At 53.6% G+C, this 16,156-nt stretch overlaps 1 protein-coding gene across 3 annotated transcripts in view; it reads left to right on the plus strand.

The window, feature by feature from the left end:
* CACNA1E (calcium voltage-gated channel subunit alpha1 E) overlaps window positions 1-16,156 on the plus strand; it is a 139,649-nt gene that overhangs the window by 66,121 nt on the left and 57,372 nt on the right. For all 3 annotated transcript variants that reach the window (XM_064454527.1, XM_064454525.1, XM_064454526.1), the window contains one exon: window positions 13,909-14,012. In XM_064454527.1, the coding sequence (XP_064310597.1) occupies window positions 13,909-14,012 (104 nt within the window). The remainder of the gene's footprint in view (window positions 1-13,908; window positions 14,013-16,156) is intronic.

Below are 16,156 nucleotides of genomic sequence, written 5' to 3' on the forward strand. Positions count from 1 at the left end.
GCAAATTGGATGGATTGTGATGGGGAAACATGCTTCACTAGTTACTTCGTTGTGAGCAGAAAGGCTGGTTTTTAACCCCAGGCAAAGGTACTGTGCTGCCAGTGTTGGGGTCCCCATCCTGCTTGGCCCATCCCAGGGTCCTTCTGCGGGTGCAGGGTGGTGTGCGCAAGCAGACAGACCACGAAACCCAGACTGGGGTTGAAAGGGGAGAGTTTGTGGCAAGGGGTTGACCTTCCCATGAGGATTTGGTTTTCCTCTTCATAAAGGAGGCAGTGGTGCCTGGATCTTGCTGCTTTGGGAGGGGAATTAGGCAGGATTGAACCACATGGGAGGTCAGACCGAAAAAAGACTCTTTCTTGGTTGCTTCTGGCGTATCAATGAGATTAGAGACTTGACTACAGTGCCTATTGCCCAGGCATAATTGAGTATAGCAGGAAAGGTCGATTTTGCTGCCTGGCACCATGGTTCCCCTGCATTTAGTGTGGCTGGGCAGCTGCCGCCTGCTCACACCGCTGTGCTGCAGCCCAAGCGTGCCCAGCACTGCCTGTGCCTTGCACCAGCAACCTACCCTACACCTTGTTTCTTGCATTAATGACCAGCTCTATGCAAAACCCAGGGGCTGCTTGTGTCAGTGCACCTCATGTCCCCTCCGCCCCATCCTTCAGTGCCTGCAGCAGTTGGCAGCAGTGCTCCCCATGCTAGAGCCCTGGTTGTGGTGTGCGAGGAGCTGGTGAGCTACATGGATGGGCAATTTATGGTCTGGTCGACCTTGTGGGTTTCTACTGGCAGTTCCTGAGAAAGTCTGGTCTCCTGCCATTTATGGTGTCCTTGCTGGGAAGGCTGGAGCTGATCCCTTTGATATCTGGGATTTGCTGATCCACCGTCTGGATCTTTCTTGGGGGTAAGGATGGGAGATGCTGCTGGGAGCGCTGATAACCATGCTCTGCAGGACCTACCCCACAGGATCCCCTGTTTACCACTGTAGCTGCTAAATTGGGACCTCTCTGGGTCACCTGGGGAGCCACAGCCCCAGTACCCAAATGCTCTTCCCAGCATCAGTTGCAACACCGGGCAGATGTGCTCTGTCATGGTGTCCCTGATGGCTGGGACCAGAAGGTGCCTTCCTTTCCTGCTCCTCTGCAAAGAACCAGCTATTATTTACTTATAATGGAAAGGATTAGGGACCTTCCTTGGATTTTAATTGAATGAGGATTGGAGCCTTGGTATAGTAGAATGCTGCTGATTCACTCTGGGAGGCGGCGAGGGACGGACACTGTTCCCAGCACTGTCAGGCTGCACTTCCCCCCCTCACTGGGGCCAAGTGCAGTCTTGTGGTGTGCCTCTAGGTTGCAAAGGCTATGGGTGCTTCACCGTTTTGCTGCTTGGAGGCAGTAAAATGGGCTTCTGCCTTTTTTTTTTTAATAAAAAAAAGAGGCATACACATGGGTGATGTGGTCCCTGGGGGATGCTGGAGGAGGGCTGGGCAGGGGTGGAAAGCCACTTGGATGCTCTGCTGTCACCTTCGTCACTTGGAGCAGCAAATCAGAGCAGGGTCCCGCTGCTAAGAAGCATGGACCTTGCCCAGCACCTGCCCCAGGTTTGGGGGGATCGATGGGGGACTCTGCTTTCCCACTGGCGTAAAGCATTGGGAGGCTATGTCCTTGCAGGTTAACACCACAGAAGAGAGGTAGATTGCACAAAAACCACTTTATCAATCTCTTAAAGAAATTACTTACTATACTATTCCCCTGTGTAACTGTATCGTGAATTTATTATCCACTTTTCCCACAATTTTACTGGGTCTAGAAGCATGGCTCCTGGAATCTGGAGATAGCATCACAAAAAGCTAATCGGCCCCATGGTACTTTCCATGTGTATTATTTCATGGATGTGCTTGCCTTTCGCTTTGTTTTCATCAGCCTTGCCTGCATGAAATGCTGTCTTGCTAGGTAGAAATCACAGCATGGGGTAAAAAAAAAAAAAAAAAAGCCTCAAATTGTGGGTTGTTACGGCTTTTCCAGCTCCCATCCCTGGGAGCCTAAAGGACTTTAATTTCTTTTAGAGCAGAGTTTTGGCTTTGTGGTTCATCTGTCTGTCTCTGTGGTCCAAAACAAAACAGGTGCTAAGGAGTACGTTGCCTTTCTTATATTGGAGCAGATGCCCCTTCCCTGGGCTGACTTGAGACCAAACCTGATTTCTGTAGGGACCAGAGGGAAAATAATGCTGGCAAAGAGGCTTGCTGTCCTACTTCTTCGCCTCTGTGGGTGTGCTCGTTACAGGGCAGGGGCTGGGTTGCAGTTTTGTCATTCAACAGCAATGCTGGGCTCCAGGAGAGGGGTGGCTGGGCTGGTGAGGGGCAGCCAGTGTGTGCCACGGGGCTGGTCGGGCATGGCACAGGTGCTCGGTGGCGCTGCTGGCTTCAGATGCTCAGCCCAGCTCCCCTGGTCCTGGGGAGCAAACAGGAGAGGAGTTTGAAATTGTTATTTCCTCTAAAACACCGGCTAGAGAGACTGTATTCACTGAGATTACTTATTTGCTTTTGTGTTCAGAAGCACTCAGCCGCGGTGCTTGCGGGTAGCAAGGAGGAGCCTGGCTTACCATGAGGTGCCACTCTCCTCTGCCCCCACTCTGCCAGGAGCTGAGATGGGAAGAAAAACACCTGTGGCAAAGACGTGCTGGGGCCGTGGGCTGGACCGGTGGGCTCTGCAGGGAGACAGGTCAGCCCTGCCTGTCCTGGCTGGGTCCCTTGCCCAGAGCACTCCTCTGTGCGCTCTGGAGCTGCTGGAGCTGGTTACACCAGCCACGTGGCACCGGGACGCAGGCCCTAGTTGGGCATTAGTTAGTCCAGGACAAATTAAAAACCAGGCACATGGAGAAAACTGCTGTTTATAGCTGTGGGAGCAATATGAACGGGGACAGTTGCAGGCTGGGAGCCAGAACTGCCTGCACCTTCTGCCAGCGTCGCTCACAGGGACCGAGGCTGCCGCGAGGTGCGAGTGGTTGCTGAGGTTGCATGTGGTTGCAGAGGTACAAGCACAGGCATGTGTCTGGCCATGGCCCCGGGCACCCTCTGCTTGCACCGGGAGAGCGCTTCACAGGTTCAGCACGGCCAGTGCAGAGAACCAGAGCCTGCTGCATGGGGAAAGCCTATTTCCCTGCATGGGTCTGGCCATCAGGTTGAACTCCTGATCCTAATGTAATGATCCTAGTAAATTCCTGAGAGTCGGAGCAACCTGCAGACAGGCAGGAGTACCTGCATGGCAGTGATAACCAAGCTGCAGCCAGGCCATGCAAAGAACCGACTTGACTTTGCTCAGGGCTACAGCTATTAGCAATGATGGGTAAAAACATTTGCCTCCTAAGCACATTCATTGAAGCAGTGGTGGAAGAGCATCCATGCTGCTAATTAAAAATGCATGGCAAGGCCTAACAGGAGCTAGCTGGCCACAGTTGCTTGCTACAAACCCAAAAGGCCTCTCATGGCATAAGGGATTGGGACTACAGAGAGGCAGGGAGCAAAAAGGTAAAAGGAGCCTTAGGAAATGCCAGGGCTGAGAGCTGGGACCCTTCTGCGTGCTACTGCAGCAGGGGGAGAGCGTTTGCTGGGGAAGAGAATCAAGTCCTTGGCAGCTTCCAAAATACCTACCAAAATGCAGTGGTTGTGGGCAGATCCATGTGCCATAGCTTCAGGGGAGATGGGGTGTACAGGTCTTGTAGCCCTGTGCAAAGCTGAACAGCTACCTGCAAAGAGCCAGGCTGCTGCAAACACGCTTGTTAGGTACGAAGTGCGAGCCGTGCATGCAGATCCCGGCAGCACAGACTCTGCAAGAGTGGCTGCAAACATGAGCAGCTGCAAAACATGAGCTGCTGCAAGGAAGGGGTTTTGCAGCGAGCATGACTTAACTGCCACATGCTTCCAGCACGCCCGAGGTGCTGTAGCCAGGAGGGCGCAAGGGGAGCCCACCCTGCGGGAGCGCTGGAGCCTGGCACTGCCCTGGTGTTTGGGATCTCCTTTAAATGTAGGGTGCAAAAGGGCCAAGATGAACCTCACCATGCGTGCGATGAACCTCACCGTGTGCATAGATCAGGGTTTCATGCTGCTGAGTGTGGGCTGGGTTTTCAAAAGTTGGCTGGGGCTGGTTTTGACTGTGAAGCACCCAACCTGAGAGCTTTTGCTGAAGCCTTATTTTCAAATGTGGTGAAACATCCATCCTTTTTGAAATGGGGACTGTTCAGGCAGCCCTGGTTTGGGGTGCTGGGAAAGGGAGGTGTGTTAAATCCCTAGCTGTGCTGGAGCACACAGATCAGAGATGGGTACAAGGCTCGGCTGTCCTGCTCCCTGCCAGGTCCCCAGCTGCACTAGTCAAGTGGCCTTGGAGGGGCTCAGAGGAGGAGTCTCTTTCAAAGCAGTCACTTTTCCGAATCTGTGTGTACAAAATTACTGGTCACTTGTTGGCATAAATTCCGAGTGTCACGGTTGTCCCTTGGGATGCCCAGCACTCAGCTGCTCTCCCAGAAGCACCTATGTGTGAACAGCGTGAGCAGGACCTGAGCATCGTGCAGGTCTGGGTGTGTTTCTCCTGTTGCCTTTCAGAGAGTGAGGGCAGTGCCTGTCTTTATGTGGGGCAGCCAGAGGCCAGCAAAATTAATGACTTGACCAGAGAGGAGTTTGTTCCTGTTGGGGTTTGCTTGGACTGGGAACTGAAGTGGGAAACCTCTCTGAGCCCTGCTGCTTCCAGGAGCTGCTGCAGCTCCGTTGGACATTGGTGCCTGGGGCCTCTGGTCCCAAGGTGAGAGCTGCAGTGGTGCAGCCATGTGCCGAGGGTTGTAGGGACTCTGCAGTGAGGGCCAGTGGTGCAAAGATCCTCCAAAACAGCGCCTGCCTGCCCTGACACTGCGGTGGTGGGCAGGGCACTGGAGGAGCTCAGTACAGCAGTGGTCCCACAGCTGGGGGCTGAGCCTGCCCTGCTGCTCCTTCGGGCACTGTGGAGGGTGAAGTTGGGAGTGTGATGGGTAACGGTGACTCCTGGAAAGGAGCGGCACTGGCTAGAGATGATCTCTGGGGAGAGGAGGAGGGAGAGAGTCTGGAGAGCGGAGGAGGTGGGAGGGATGGCAAAAGAGGGAAACCACTTGGCTTTTTAGCCTGTGTGCCCTGGGACATTGCCAGGGTCTTCAGCTGGAATGCTTGCAAAGGGAAAAGGAGTCCCTTCTTGTGTGTTTTAAATTAAAATGCAACACAAAAAAAAAAAATACCCTGTTGGGGAGGTATGAAAATTTAATCAACACCCAGTGCTCTTAGCAGCTCTGTAGCAAGCACAGATCTTAAAGCCTCTGCAGCTATTCCTGGCGGCTCCCGGCCGTGCAGGCGAAGGGGGAAGTGCTGGGGGGGGATGGGGGCTGCCAAAAAGTCCCAGGCGCTTGTGGCATTGCAGGACAGAGCCCCTTCCTGCTTCTTCCTCTGAAATGTTAAACGCTGAGTGTTTTAAATAAAATTAAGTTAGCAAGGACTTAAGTTAGTGAGTGCTGGAGCCCATCCCCGAGAGGCACGTGTGCCGCAGCCAGCCTGCTTTACCCTCTTCTCCCTTTGGAAGAAACGGCTCTTTCTCCGCACTCAGCAAAGCCAGACCCTCGCCAGCTTGCCAAATGTTCCTGGTTTTGTTTTTTTTTTTTCCATTTTCCTTCTGTGTGTGTGCTGAAATGACACAGCAAGAAACAAACTGTATCTGCTGGATCCCCAGTTTTGCAGGCATGTTCTGTCAAAAGCTCCCTGCCCACACCCTCTTCCCTGCCCGTGCGGGAAAGTCTGGCTCCTGGACCATCTGCCTGCAGGAGTGAGGAAACCAAGGGGCCGGCGGAGGCACTGATGCTCTGGCACTGCCCAACAACTCCAGGCTCAAGGAGAGGAGGTAGCAGGGGTTCTCGGCACTGCCTGGCCCCCACTGCTCATCTTTACTAAGCCCAGGGTTTCTAATTTCATTAGCGGGTTTGACGTTGGAAATTGTGCCAGTGAGGCTTTGCAAAGCGGATTCCATGCCTCTGTGCTGATGCATGTGCTGCTGTGCATCAGGGGGTGTTGGGGTGAGTTGGCATTCTTGAGCAAGGTTGCACATGGGTCTGTGGCCCCAGAGCTTTGCAGCTGGGGATGTTCTTGCAGTTAGGAAACATTGTGGGGCCTGAGCTGTTTCCCTGGGCTTGCAGCATGCTTGAAACAAAGCAGGGATCCAGGCTGGCGAGCACCAGACCCCACTGAAAAAACACCCCAAAGCTGATCCCATGAAAACCATGCCTTGCTGCAGTGTGCAGGCTCCAGGTTCAGTGCTGGCACATGTCTGAGCCCAACACAGGATCTGCACTGGGAGCACTGGCACTGCCTTAGCCAAGTGCTGGGTTTAACGAAGGCTGTGGACTTCTGCAAATATTCCATCAGGAAAAGTTCATCCTGCCTGCAGGGCAGTTAAGGGGGTGCTGTCATCCGGGGCTAGGGAAGGAGGAGGAGGGGCCTGGGCAGGGAGAAGGCAGGGGTTTGGGAGCAGAGGTGGGGGCAGCTGGGGGGGTTGCAGCAAGGGATGGCTGGAGGGGAGAGGAGGAGGCACACATGGGATCGTGGTCTGTGGATTGATGCTGAGGCATCTTGGTGTGATTTTTCAGTGGATCAGAGGAGAACAGAGCAATAATCAGTCTCCATGCGCATATCAAATGTTTTGAAAATGCTTGATTTTTATTAATACTTCTAGAAATGCGTTTTTTGCATTCCATTTAGAAAACAGAAACATGAAATAATTTGGAGTTTTTTGTTTCCCTACTCCTTCCCCTTCCCCACACTTGCACAGACACAAGCATGCTGACACCCTGCAGGCTTTTCTCAGCTTTCTGGTCCCCTGTGCAGGGACCTTCTGCCTGCTGCCTGCCCCTGGCACCCCAGAGCACCCCAGGGGGCCAGAAAAATGCAGCGCTGCAGGCAGGTCATCAGGCAGGGGGTGCCCACCCTGCCTGGAAACCCCGGCACGTAGCCGTGGCAGGATGCGTCCCACTGCAGGCCAGCCCCAGCCCTGCAAAGGAAATGTACCAATTTCCTCATTAACCTGATTTGGAAAAGCAAAGCATTTTCATTCAGATCTTGTCCAGTGCTGGGGTCACTGATGGATACCAGGCAGGGCTTGCCGGGAGTGAAGCATGGCCCTGCATGCAGGAGATCAAATTACCACTATTAAAGGAAGAAAGATCTGTTACTGCGATGGGGAGAGCAGCAGTGGGTGTCAAGGTCTTGAGGTAACTGGTTAGGCTAGGGAATCTGCTACAAGGTATTTAAAAACATTTTTTTTTCCTCTTTTTCCTGGGGTATGGAGATATTGAGGCTGTTCCTGCTGGCCTGCATGTGTTTCTCAGCTGAATGCAGCCGTGGTTTGCAGGGAGGATCATGTTGGGGGCTGCGGAGGTGATGCTGAGGGGATGGCATCAGTCATGGTGGGGGCATGGTATGTGTCACCACCAGGCAAAGTCCATCAGGAGTTGCTAAGCCAAGGATTTGGCATACAAATCCTGGGAGCTGTGGTGTTTTTGCACCTGCTGTCCCAGCAGGTCTGCTCTGGCCCCATGCTGGGCAGCAAGCCTGAGAAGTGCTGGGGAAGGCAGGCATGGTACCCACGGCAAAGCCTCTGGAGATCCTGGCTTTCCCTCTCATCCCTGATTGCCTTGCTAGGATCACAGCTGGGGGGACAGGCAGATCTCTCCTGCCCAACTGTGGTGGTTGGGACAGTTTGGTCACCCTGTCCCTGCCTGTTAAAGCCTGACTGCAATGGAGGCAAAGCCGTGGGTCCCTGTGGGAGCTGTCTGCGGGGTGGGAGATATCTGGCAGAGGACAACAATGAGAGCAGGATTGGGCCACCCCTGCCACTGGAGGTTCTGTGGATTTCCCCCTTGCCCATAGCACAGTGCTGCCATATCTCCTGAGCATGTCACAGCCAGTTAGTTACAGCAATGAATGTATATTACCCCAGCCTAATTATGTGCTGTTTTGGTCCAGATTCAAAGAGAAACCGCAGAGGCTCTCTCCTAATGCAGATGGATTTTGAGATGGGACTTGACCGCCTATGGGGTGCCAGCGCAGGCAGTTGACTTTGGCCAAGCTATTTGTGGATATCTCCAGGATGCATCTCCTGCTGGGGAAGGGACAGAAAGCTCCATCCTCTACAGGGAAAGCCTGAAGTGGGAGCCCAGCCCTGTTACTAGACAGCAGAGAATCAATGAGGGTGGATCACTGTCTGAGTGAAGTCTAGTGGCTCCCTGTGTCCTGCTGCTCCCCAAATGAGTTGGGTGCCCGCAGCTTCATTCCCCAGTCCCACTCCTCAGGCTGGTGGGTAATGAGTGGCCATTAAATGTTTCTGCACAGGCAGAACATGCTCTCTGTTTATTTTTAGGTAGCAGAGACTGAATTTGTGGGTTCTTTGGTTTTTTTTTTCCCCTTTCCCCTATAGCAAAAATATCCTAAAGTTTCCCATGCAAGCGCAGCCTGAGGGAGGGTACGTGTGGGCAGTGAGCTTGTGCTTTGCATTTGACTCGGGTATATATTTAAGAATTCTTTAGATTTCTGGCCCCCTGAGTGAGACTTGCTTTTGCAGTTCCCTGTGCCTTTTCCCGCCCTTTGGAAAAAAAAAAAACCAACCCAAAACCCAGCCCAAACCAAAAAACCCAACACAAGCGCTGCCGAAAGAATAACCCCATGCTGGGGGTTGAGAAGTGGGAGCTGGTGGGGGCTCCTTTGCCAGGTGGGCACCTGCTGTGCCAGCTCCATTACCCCACAAGGGTCCTGCTCCCACACTTTGGTGGTGTCATTTATAGGCTTGGAGGCTTTACCAGCAGTGAGATGGGCCGTTTCTGAGATGTGACTGTGGTGGTTCAGCTCCGGCTGGGGATCTCTACCAATGCCTTGGCATGAGAAACACCCTTGGGTGTGTTAGTCCCTTGGGGAAACTGTGGCTCCCTAGTCTTCACTGACAAGCTCATGTTGGTTGTGTTGGTGTCTTGGGTATGCCTGAAGGCAGTAGCAAATGAGTTTCTTGGTCTGGTGGCAATGGGAGAGCTTGGCTGGTGGTGGTTTAAGCTGGGGGAGTGCATAATGAAAAGGTGGTTGTCTTGAAGGGAAGGGAAGAAGCAGCAAAAATCAGCCATCAGGCAGCTCCTCCATTTCCCAAAGGGTTTAGGTGAACGATGAGACCTGGTCTGCAGCCCAGAGAGCTGAGCATTGCTGCGAGGCTGGGGCAAGAGCAAGGAATTTCTTCATTAAAGGAATTATACTTTATTAATGCAATTTGGGGATTAAACTCCTTACGTCTACCCTGACTTCTGTACATTATGACCTCCTGGTACCTTCAGCAAAGGGGAAAAAACTTGTCAGAAGGCACAGTGGACCACGGTGATGAACCATTGCTTATGGAGCAATATTAAGAACAAACGATGCCCCAAAAGGATGGCACAAGGGGCTGCTCAGTTAAGACAACTACATCTTGGTGCTGAAGAAGTTGGGAAGTGCTTTGGGAGCTGCCAGATGTCACGCTGACATGGACCTTGTGAAGGATGCTCAAAGGGATGGCAAAAGGTTCCTCACCTCTGCAGATGAAAGAAAGGCATGGCTGAATGAAGCAGTGGTGGGGGAGATTTGGGCATGGATGCATATTTCACCCTGGCTTTTGGTCAACACAAAGAGGCCACAAAAAGGGCTGGATAGAGGGAATGAGGACATGGTCATGAGCACAGCCGTTGTGGAAGCCAAGTCCCAAGATCATCACACCCATCAGCCTGGCGCTTGGGATGGCTTCCCTCCCCCCACTCTAGGAGGGAGCTGGCACATGAAATGGCAGGTCTGGTAACAAGTATTTTTAACAACTCCATCGAGTTGGGGGAGGCACCATCTGACTGGAGAATAGCGAATGCGATGCCTATATTTAAAAGCGGGGGGAGGAGGGGAAAAAAAGTAAGGCAGGCAGGAATAGGACTGTAAGCCTGACCTCGATCGCATGCCATTTCAGAACAGATTTGGAAGGCAAAAGAGGAAAATGAATCATGGGTTTGCCAAAGGTAGGTCACTCCAGGCTAACCTGGCATCAGAGACCTGCAAATGTGTAAAGCAGCTCTTTGTAGTAAAGCTTTTGCTATGGGAAAGTGTTAATGAAGCAGAGAAGAGGGGAAGGAGAAGAGGAGCTCTGTGAGGCAGGCAGGGAAGCGAGCAGCGTCAGGATGGCGCTGGGTGGTGTTGAGGGGATGTAGTGGCTGGTGGCAATCAGCGGGGCTTCTTGGGGATGAGTCACGGACTTTCCTGCTTCCAGCAGCGGCTGGCTTCCTGGAGCTGGGGTGACGGAGGCTGCCACCCCAGGCTGAAGGAGTTTGAGGGCTGGAGGAAGAGATGTGGGATGCAGTGAGAAATGGAAAGCCATGTGCCTGTTGAGGAACAGCAAAAATATCTCCTAGGAGCCCAAGTCTTGCTGATAGGGAAGTAGCAGTGTGGAGGAGGATGGGATAAGCGAGTTGACCGCAGGCCAGGGGTGCCCTGGAGGAGCAGGGAGATTTGCAGGCAGGATGGCAAAGTCTTGGTAACATTGCACAGGGATGGAGTAGGACCCATCAGGATCACTCACTTGGGTCTCCTGCATCCAGGGAAAATGAACTGAACCTGGACTGGAGCAGGGAAGGGGCTACTAGATAAAAGGGGGAGGGAGAGCCAGTCATACAAGAGAGAACTAGAGGAACCTTGCTTTGACTAGCAAAGTAGAGGCTGGGGATGGCCATGATAGGTATCTATAAATACATCAGGATGGAAACAGTATTTCAGCCAAAGGCCAATGCTGGTAAAAGAACAGAGGGATCTATAAAATGACCACGAACAAGTTTAGGCTGAGAATTAGAGCAGCCATTAGAGAATCTACTTGAGGAGCCTTCCAGTGGGAATAGTGAGTTTTTAATGTTGAGTTGACAAAAGTCTGGGGGAGATTGCATGAGGCGGGGGGGGGTCTGGTCTCAACAACTCTGCAAGACCCTGGCAGTCTGTGATCTCTCTCAGGCAAACGCAGCCAGGTGTGGCAGTTCCTTTGGTTTCCTGGGCAGATGTGCTTCAGCTTTGGGAGTGGAGAGATAGAAATGCATCCACTCGTGCATGCTTGTGCATGTGTGCACACACGTGCATGCACACATGCTGTTCTGTGCTGATGTTCTGCTGCACTGAATGCTTTGTGGTCATGCTCTCAATGGGCTAGAGAAGCAGTGGAAGGTGCAGAGGCTGAGAACTGCCAAGCTCCTTGTGCTTCCCAAACAAGCCCTCTTGACCCCCTGGCTGGGCCCTCTGCAGTGTGGGTGCTGCAAAGGTTCTGGAGCAGCTCTTCCAGCTCCTTGGGGAATAAACGGGCAAATTTTGGCAGTCCAAGCAGACAGGCAGGTACCAGATGGGCTGGAGCCACCACAGCTTGGCTGGGCATCACCAGCTCCTGGTTTTGTAGGGAGCATTGGGATGTGCCCTGGGAAATTTTATCTTGGTGCTGGAGGGTTCTGGCAAAGCTGACACCAACAAGGGAACCCATGTGGCTGCTTGGGGCAGGACTGTTCCTGGGCCTGCTGGCATTCTCCTGGGTGGCTGGGACCATTCCTGAGCTTGCTGTGGTCTGTGGGGTGTCCTGGGGTACGTGGGGTCCATGGCCACAGCTCCCCATCCCCTCATCTGCCCTAGCAGTGCCCCTCCTGGAGCCACTGGCTACTAGCAATGCCAGTCATGTAACCCCCCCAAAGATCCTAAAATCTCTCTAATCCCCTTTACCTCCACCCCTACGAGAGCTGGGTACACAAATGCACATAGAGGCAGGCAGCCTGTCCTGGCAGGGCCCTGCGAGCGCTTGCTTTAGCTTTCCCAGTTGTGGGTCCCTGGTGCCACCAGCTTTGGCCATGCCCACAAAGTGCAGTGGGAGGAGGTGGTCTGGGTGCTGCTGCTGGTATCGCTGTCTGATAATCCTGGGGAACTTGCCCTCTGGTCCATCATTTCATTTCTGTCTCCCACTCCATCTCCTGCTGCGCATCACTGGAGGGGAGAAGGCCAAAGGAGGGGTGGCGATGGCCCAGTGCTGGGGGAAGATTTCTTCACCTGTAGGAAAGGGCCTCATCTGTTTTGCATCCCCTGTGCCAAGGAGCTTGGGGAAAGCCCATGTTTTTTGGGCAGAAGCCAGTTTCAAGGGTGATCCTGGCACAGGTGGCAGGTACCCAATGGCATCCTGGCAGGGAGCTGAAGCCCAGCCAAGCTCAGTCTGAAGGGCTTCACGATGCCTCAAAGACTAATGCCATGGCAAATGGTGCTGTTAGAGCAGAGCATGGTGGCCTGGGTGTCTCTGGAGGGCAGTGATGAGTGTTGGCTATATGGGATTCCCATGCATGATTCCTACCTTCGGTGCTTGCTTCTCCTATGGCCCCGAAAGGGGCTGGTAGTGGACTGGGGCTCTTGAAAGGTGCAAGACCTTGAGAAGATGCTTGTGGTTTCCCCAGTGCCAAAGAAGGAGGGCAGTGAGTATTTCGAGATGCTTTTCCCAACTTCAAAGTCCTTATTGCATTCTGTGTACCAGGTGCTCCTTGGCACTGGGGTCTGCCCACATCATCCCCCTCCCGGTGCTGTGGTCGGTGCCTGCAGTGGGATGTGTTGGCATGTCTCTTCCTGCCTTGGACTCAGCATCAGGGTGGTGGGGACACCCGGCTGAGGTTCCCGCTGATGCCTTGGTCACTGGAGGAAGACTCCAACATGGTGGTTTTCTCTCCTCCTCGGAGACGCACTTTTCCCGTTGCAGAGCCTTGTCTTGGCTCCTGCACTGGCCGACAGGGAGATGTGGTGCCAATGACTCAGACGAAGATGAGGGCTTAATTAGCACGGGGAGAGGGGGGAAGAGAGAAAAGAGAAAGAATCTTTCATTGCAACAAGATTGATACCACCTCCCCCAGACAGTCACGTTCTGCCGCATCACCCTCCAGCCTGGCATCATGTGCGCCGTTCCTGACACTGGAGGACAAATGGGGCCCAAGAAGTCACTGCAAGGTGCAGAGGGGCACTGCTTTATTAAAAGCCTCAGTGAATAAATGTCTGGAGGTACAGAGCAGGGCTTGCCAGCAGCCTTTTTAGCTGTCGGGCTTTGCGCTGTGGTTAGAGCGACCCTTTACTCTCAGCTCCTTGGGGTTGGGTAACATACCTGGGGCAGGAGGGTGTCTACAAGGTTTTAGCGATGATGCCATCATCAAAATGCCCATTTGAGGGTGTGGAGCTTGTCCATACCAGCCCCTGCCCCCCTGTGCATGGAAAGACAAGCATTGGTTGCCTTTTCTTTAGTCACCAGCTTTGCTGGCCCTAAAGAACCTTATAAACCTTTCCCTTTTAACCTGCACCATGCTCAGCAAGCACCGTGGCTGCGAGTCTGGTTTGCCCTGTCTCGATGGGATGTGCTGGGGAGCACCAAATCAAGCTGCCAGGGGGCATGTGGTCAGGGTGGCTCCTGTACGCTCAGCACCCCGATTTCAGGCTGCAGGGCCCTGCACCTCCAACTATACCATTGTCTTACAGCACCTGTGTCCCTGCAGGGATAGTAGGAGGAGGCAGAGGAGATCCTGCCTGATGAGGGCTGGAGTCCATGGAGAAGACCATGGCTGGGGCAGGACGCCAAGCGACATCAGGGCACTGCTGGCTGGGAGCTCCTGTCTGGGCATACCTGCCTGCACAGGCAGCTGCCTGGTGCCTGTCAAGGCTTGGTGGGCATGGCCACATCACCCTGAGGAGCCTGGCGTTGTCAGCCTGGAGGGACAATCGCCACTGCGCCTGAGCTAATGCTCCTTTCCTCTGCCCTGGGTGCTGGTGTTGAAAGTAATGTCATGCATATTTTTTCTTTTCCCCTCCAGACCAACGATGCCTTAGGAGCCACCTGGAACTGGCTGTACTTCATCCCCCTCATCATCATTGGATCCTTCTTTGTCCTCAACCTTGTCCTGGGAGTGCTGTCAGGGTAAGCAAGATGCCAGCCTTCCTCTCCAGGCCATGCCTGTCCCCAAGGTCGGCCCCCAGTACTGCCGTGTCCCCCAGGACCCTGGTAGCTGGTTCTCCCTGTCCCCTGCCTCCCCCATGCCTGCCTGCCTCACAGCAAGGGATAACTCCCCAGGTCTGCTTACCTCCTTTGCTCCTTGGGGAACCAGGAAAGGGGCAGTGTTGAAGATGCCTTCTTATTGTTTCACCTTGCTGAAGAGCTCGTGGCTTTGGTCACTGCGAGAAACAGTCAGTGTCGATCTTCTGACTGCTTGGGACCTGCTGGAGTGGAGAGATGTGGGGGAGCTTTATGGAAATGTGCTTGAGTCTAGGTTGTGTTTATAGCGGGGTATGCATTTGCTGGCTCATGGAGTGTGGTGGGCATGGGTTGGGATGGGTTTGGGGCACATGTGGGAGCAATGTGGGGCACCTCCATGCTCTGTGGGCTGTGGTTAGTGGGGGATGCACACTGGTGAGGGTAGGGGTTCCTGGGGTGCTCATGGACAAGCTGGGGCATAGGGACAATGCAACTGTCCCGGTTGTGCTCTTCCCAGGGGAACCAAGGTTTTAATCCAAGCCGTTACGCTGGGTTTGGAGAGGAAAAGACTTCTTGTCTCCATGACAATGAACTGTGGTTGCATCAGCACATCCTCAAATGCTGGCAGCGGTTGGTGCACAGGGACAGCATGGCCTCTGCTGCACTGGGAGAGAGATTTGGGCTCCTCTGCCCTTGCTGCAGGTGGCAATGGGCAGCCCCTACTCAGCAGCAGGTCATTTTTTTCCTAATTGTCTATCATGGTGCAAAAAAAAACCAACAAAAAGCAAGCCATTGTAGTGCTGGTTTGACCAGCTGGAAAGCCCTTAGATGCAGGGATCAATGTGGAGACTGGCCCTGGTCATCTCTCACTGTCCTGAGCATCGCCGTGAGTTCAGATGTGATGGTGGTGGTTTCAGGGGTGCTTTTGGAGCGGCAGGCTGGGCTTCAGAGTCTGTTAGTGGGTTGAATTTCCCCAGCTCTCTGGGGTCTGTGTGAGTCCAGGGACTCTGGGGACAGGCTGCAGGAAGGGCTTCACGCTGCCTTGCAGGGAGGGAGCTCTTATGGAGGATGAAAATGTCCAAGTAGTGTTGGGTGGCTTTTGCATTTCTTATGCCTCATCTAGCTTGGGGATTTGAGCAAAGTCCAACTGGGTGTCAGTGTCAAGCAGGAGCTTTCCTACAAAAGCCCAGAGAAGGAACGTTAGGAAGGTTGGGGCTAGGCAGCTTATTGCAGTGTTGAATCGTGCCAACATAGTGTGTTCTGTGGACACTGAGGCTTTTGGTGCTGGTGTGATGCTGAGAGCAGCCTGATAGCACTGCTCTGGCCTGCAAGCAAGCCACTGGCAGGAGGACCACAGGGTGGCCAGTGGGGTGTCTGGCCCATGCCCTGAGCCGTGCTCAGTGCTCGCCTGCGCAGGAACTGCGTGAGGCAGCTGTTCCCATGTTGCCGAATTGCATGCAGTTGTCTAGGGCTCTTCCCAGGCGCCGGCTGGCATTTCAACTGTTTGTTTATTGCTAATAGGGTTTGTATTGGGGAAGGATGAAAGTGGGTGGGTGGCCTAATTGGCAATGGAGATGCTCTCGAGGCGTGCCAGATACCTAGGGAAAAGCGCAACTGCTCAGCTCCCTGGAGGGCTGAGTGAGGTGAGCGGAGGCAGCAGGCTGGGCTCTGCCACCTGATGGCAAGGCCACTGTGCATGCCCTCCTGCCTAGCCACAGCCACAGGTATCCCCTGCGGCTCGGTGAATGCAGTACCTTGGCGGTGGTGAAGCATCCTCTTGCCAAAGATGCTGCCAGAGCCATGGAGGGTTGCAACACGAGGCAGAAGAAGGTACTTCAACACACAAACAATGTATGTCCTTGAGTTCAATAAGAAGGGTTTCATTCCTCGCTTTGCTTGCTTAGTTTTTATGGTTTTTAACACTTCTTGTAATCCTCTTGTGCTGGAAGAGAGCACTTGGTTCTGCTGCAGGGAGGGGTAGGGTGACCTTTCCATGCCCCAGCCTCTAAGCTGGGTGAGCAGGCAGGTGAGCTGAGAGGAGGTCACTTTGGGGATGAGATCAATGGAAACACTTCCACGTGAAGGAAACC

Source organism: Phalacrocorax carbo, chromosome 6 (genome assembly GCF_963921805.1).
Source record: "Phalacrocorax carbo chromosome 6, bPhaCar2.1, whole genome shotgun sequence".
Classification (NCBI taxonomy): Eukaryota; Metazoa; Chordata; class Aves; order Suliformes; family Phalacrocoracidae; genus Phalacrocorax; species Phalacrocorax carbo.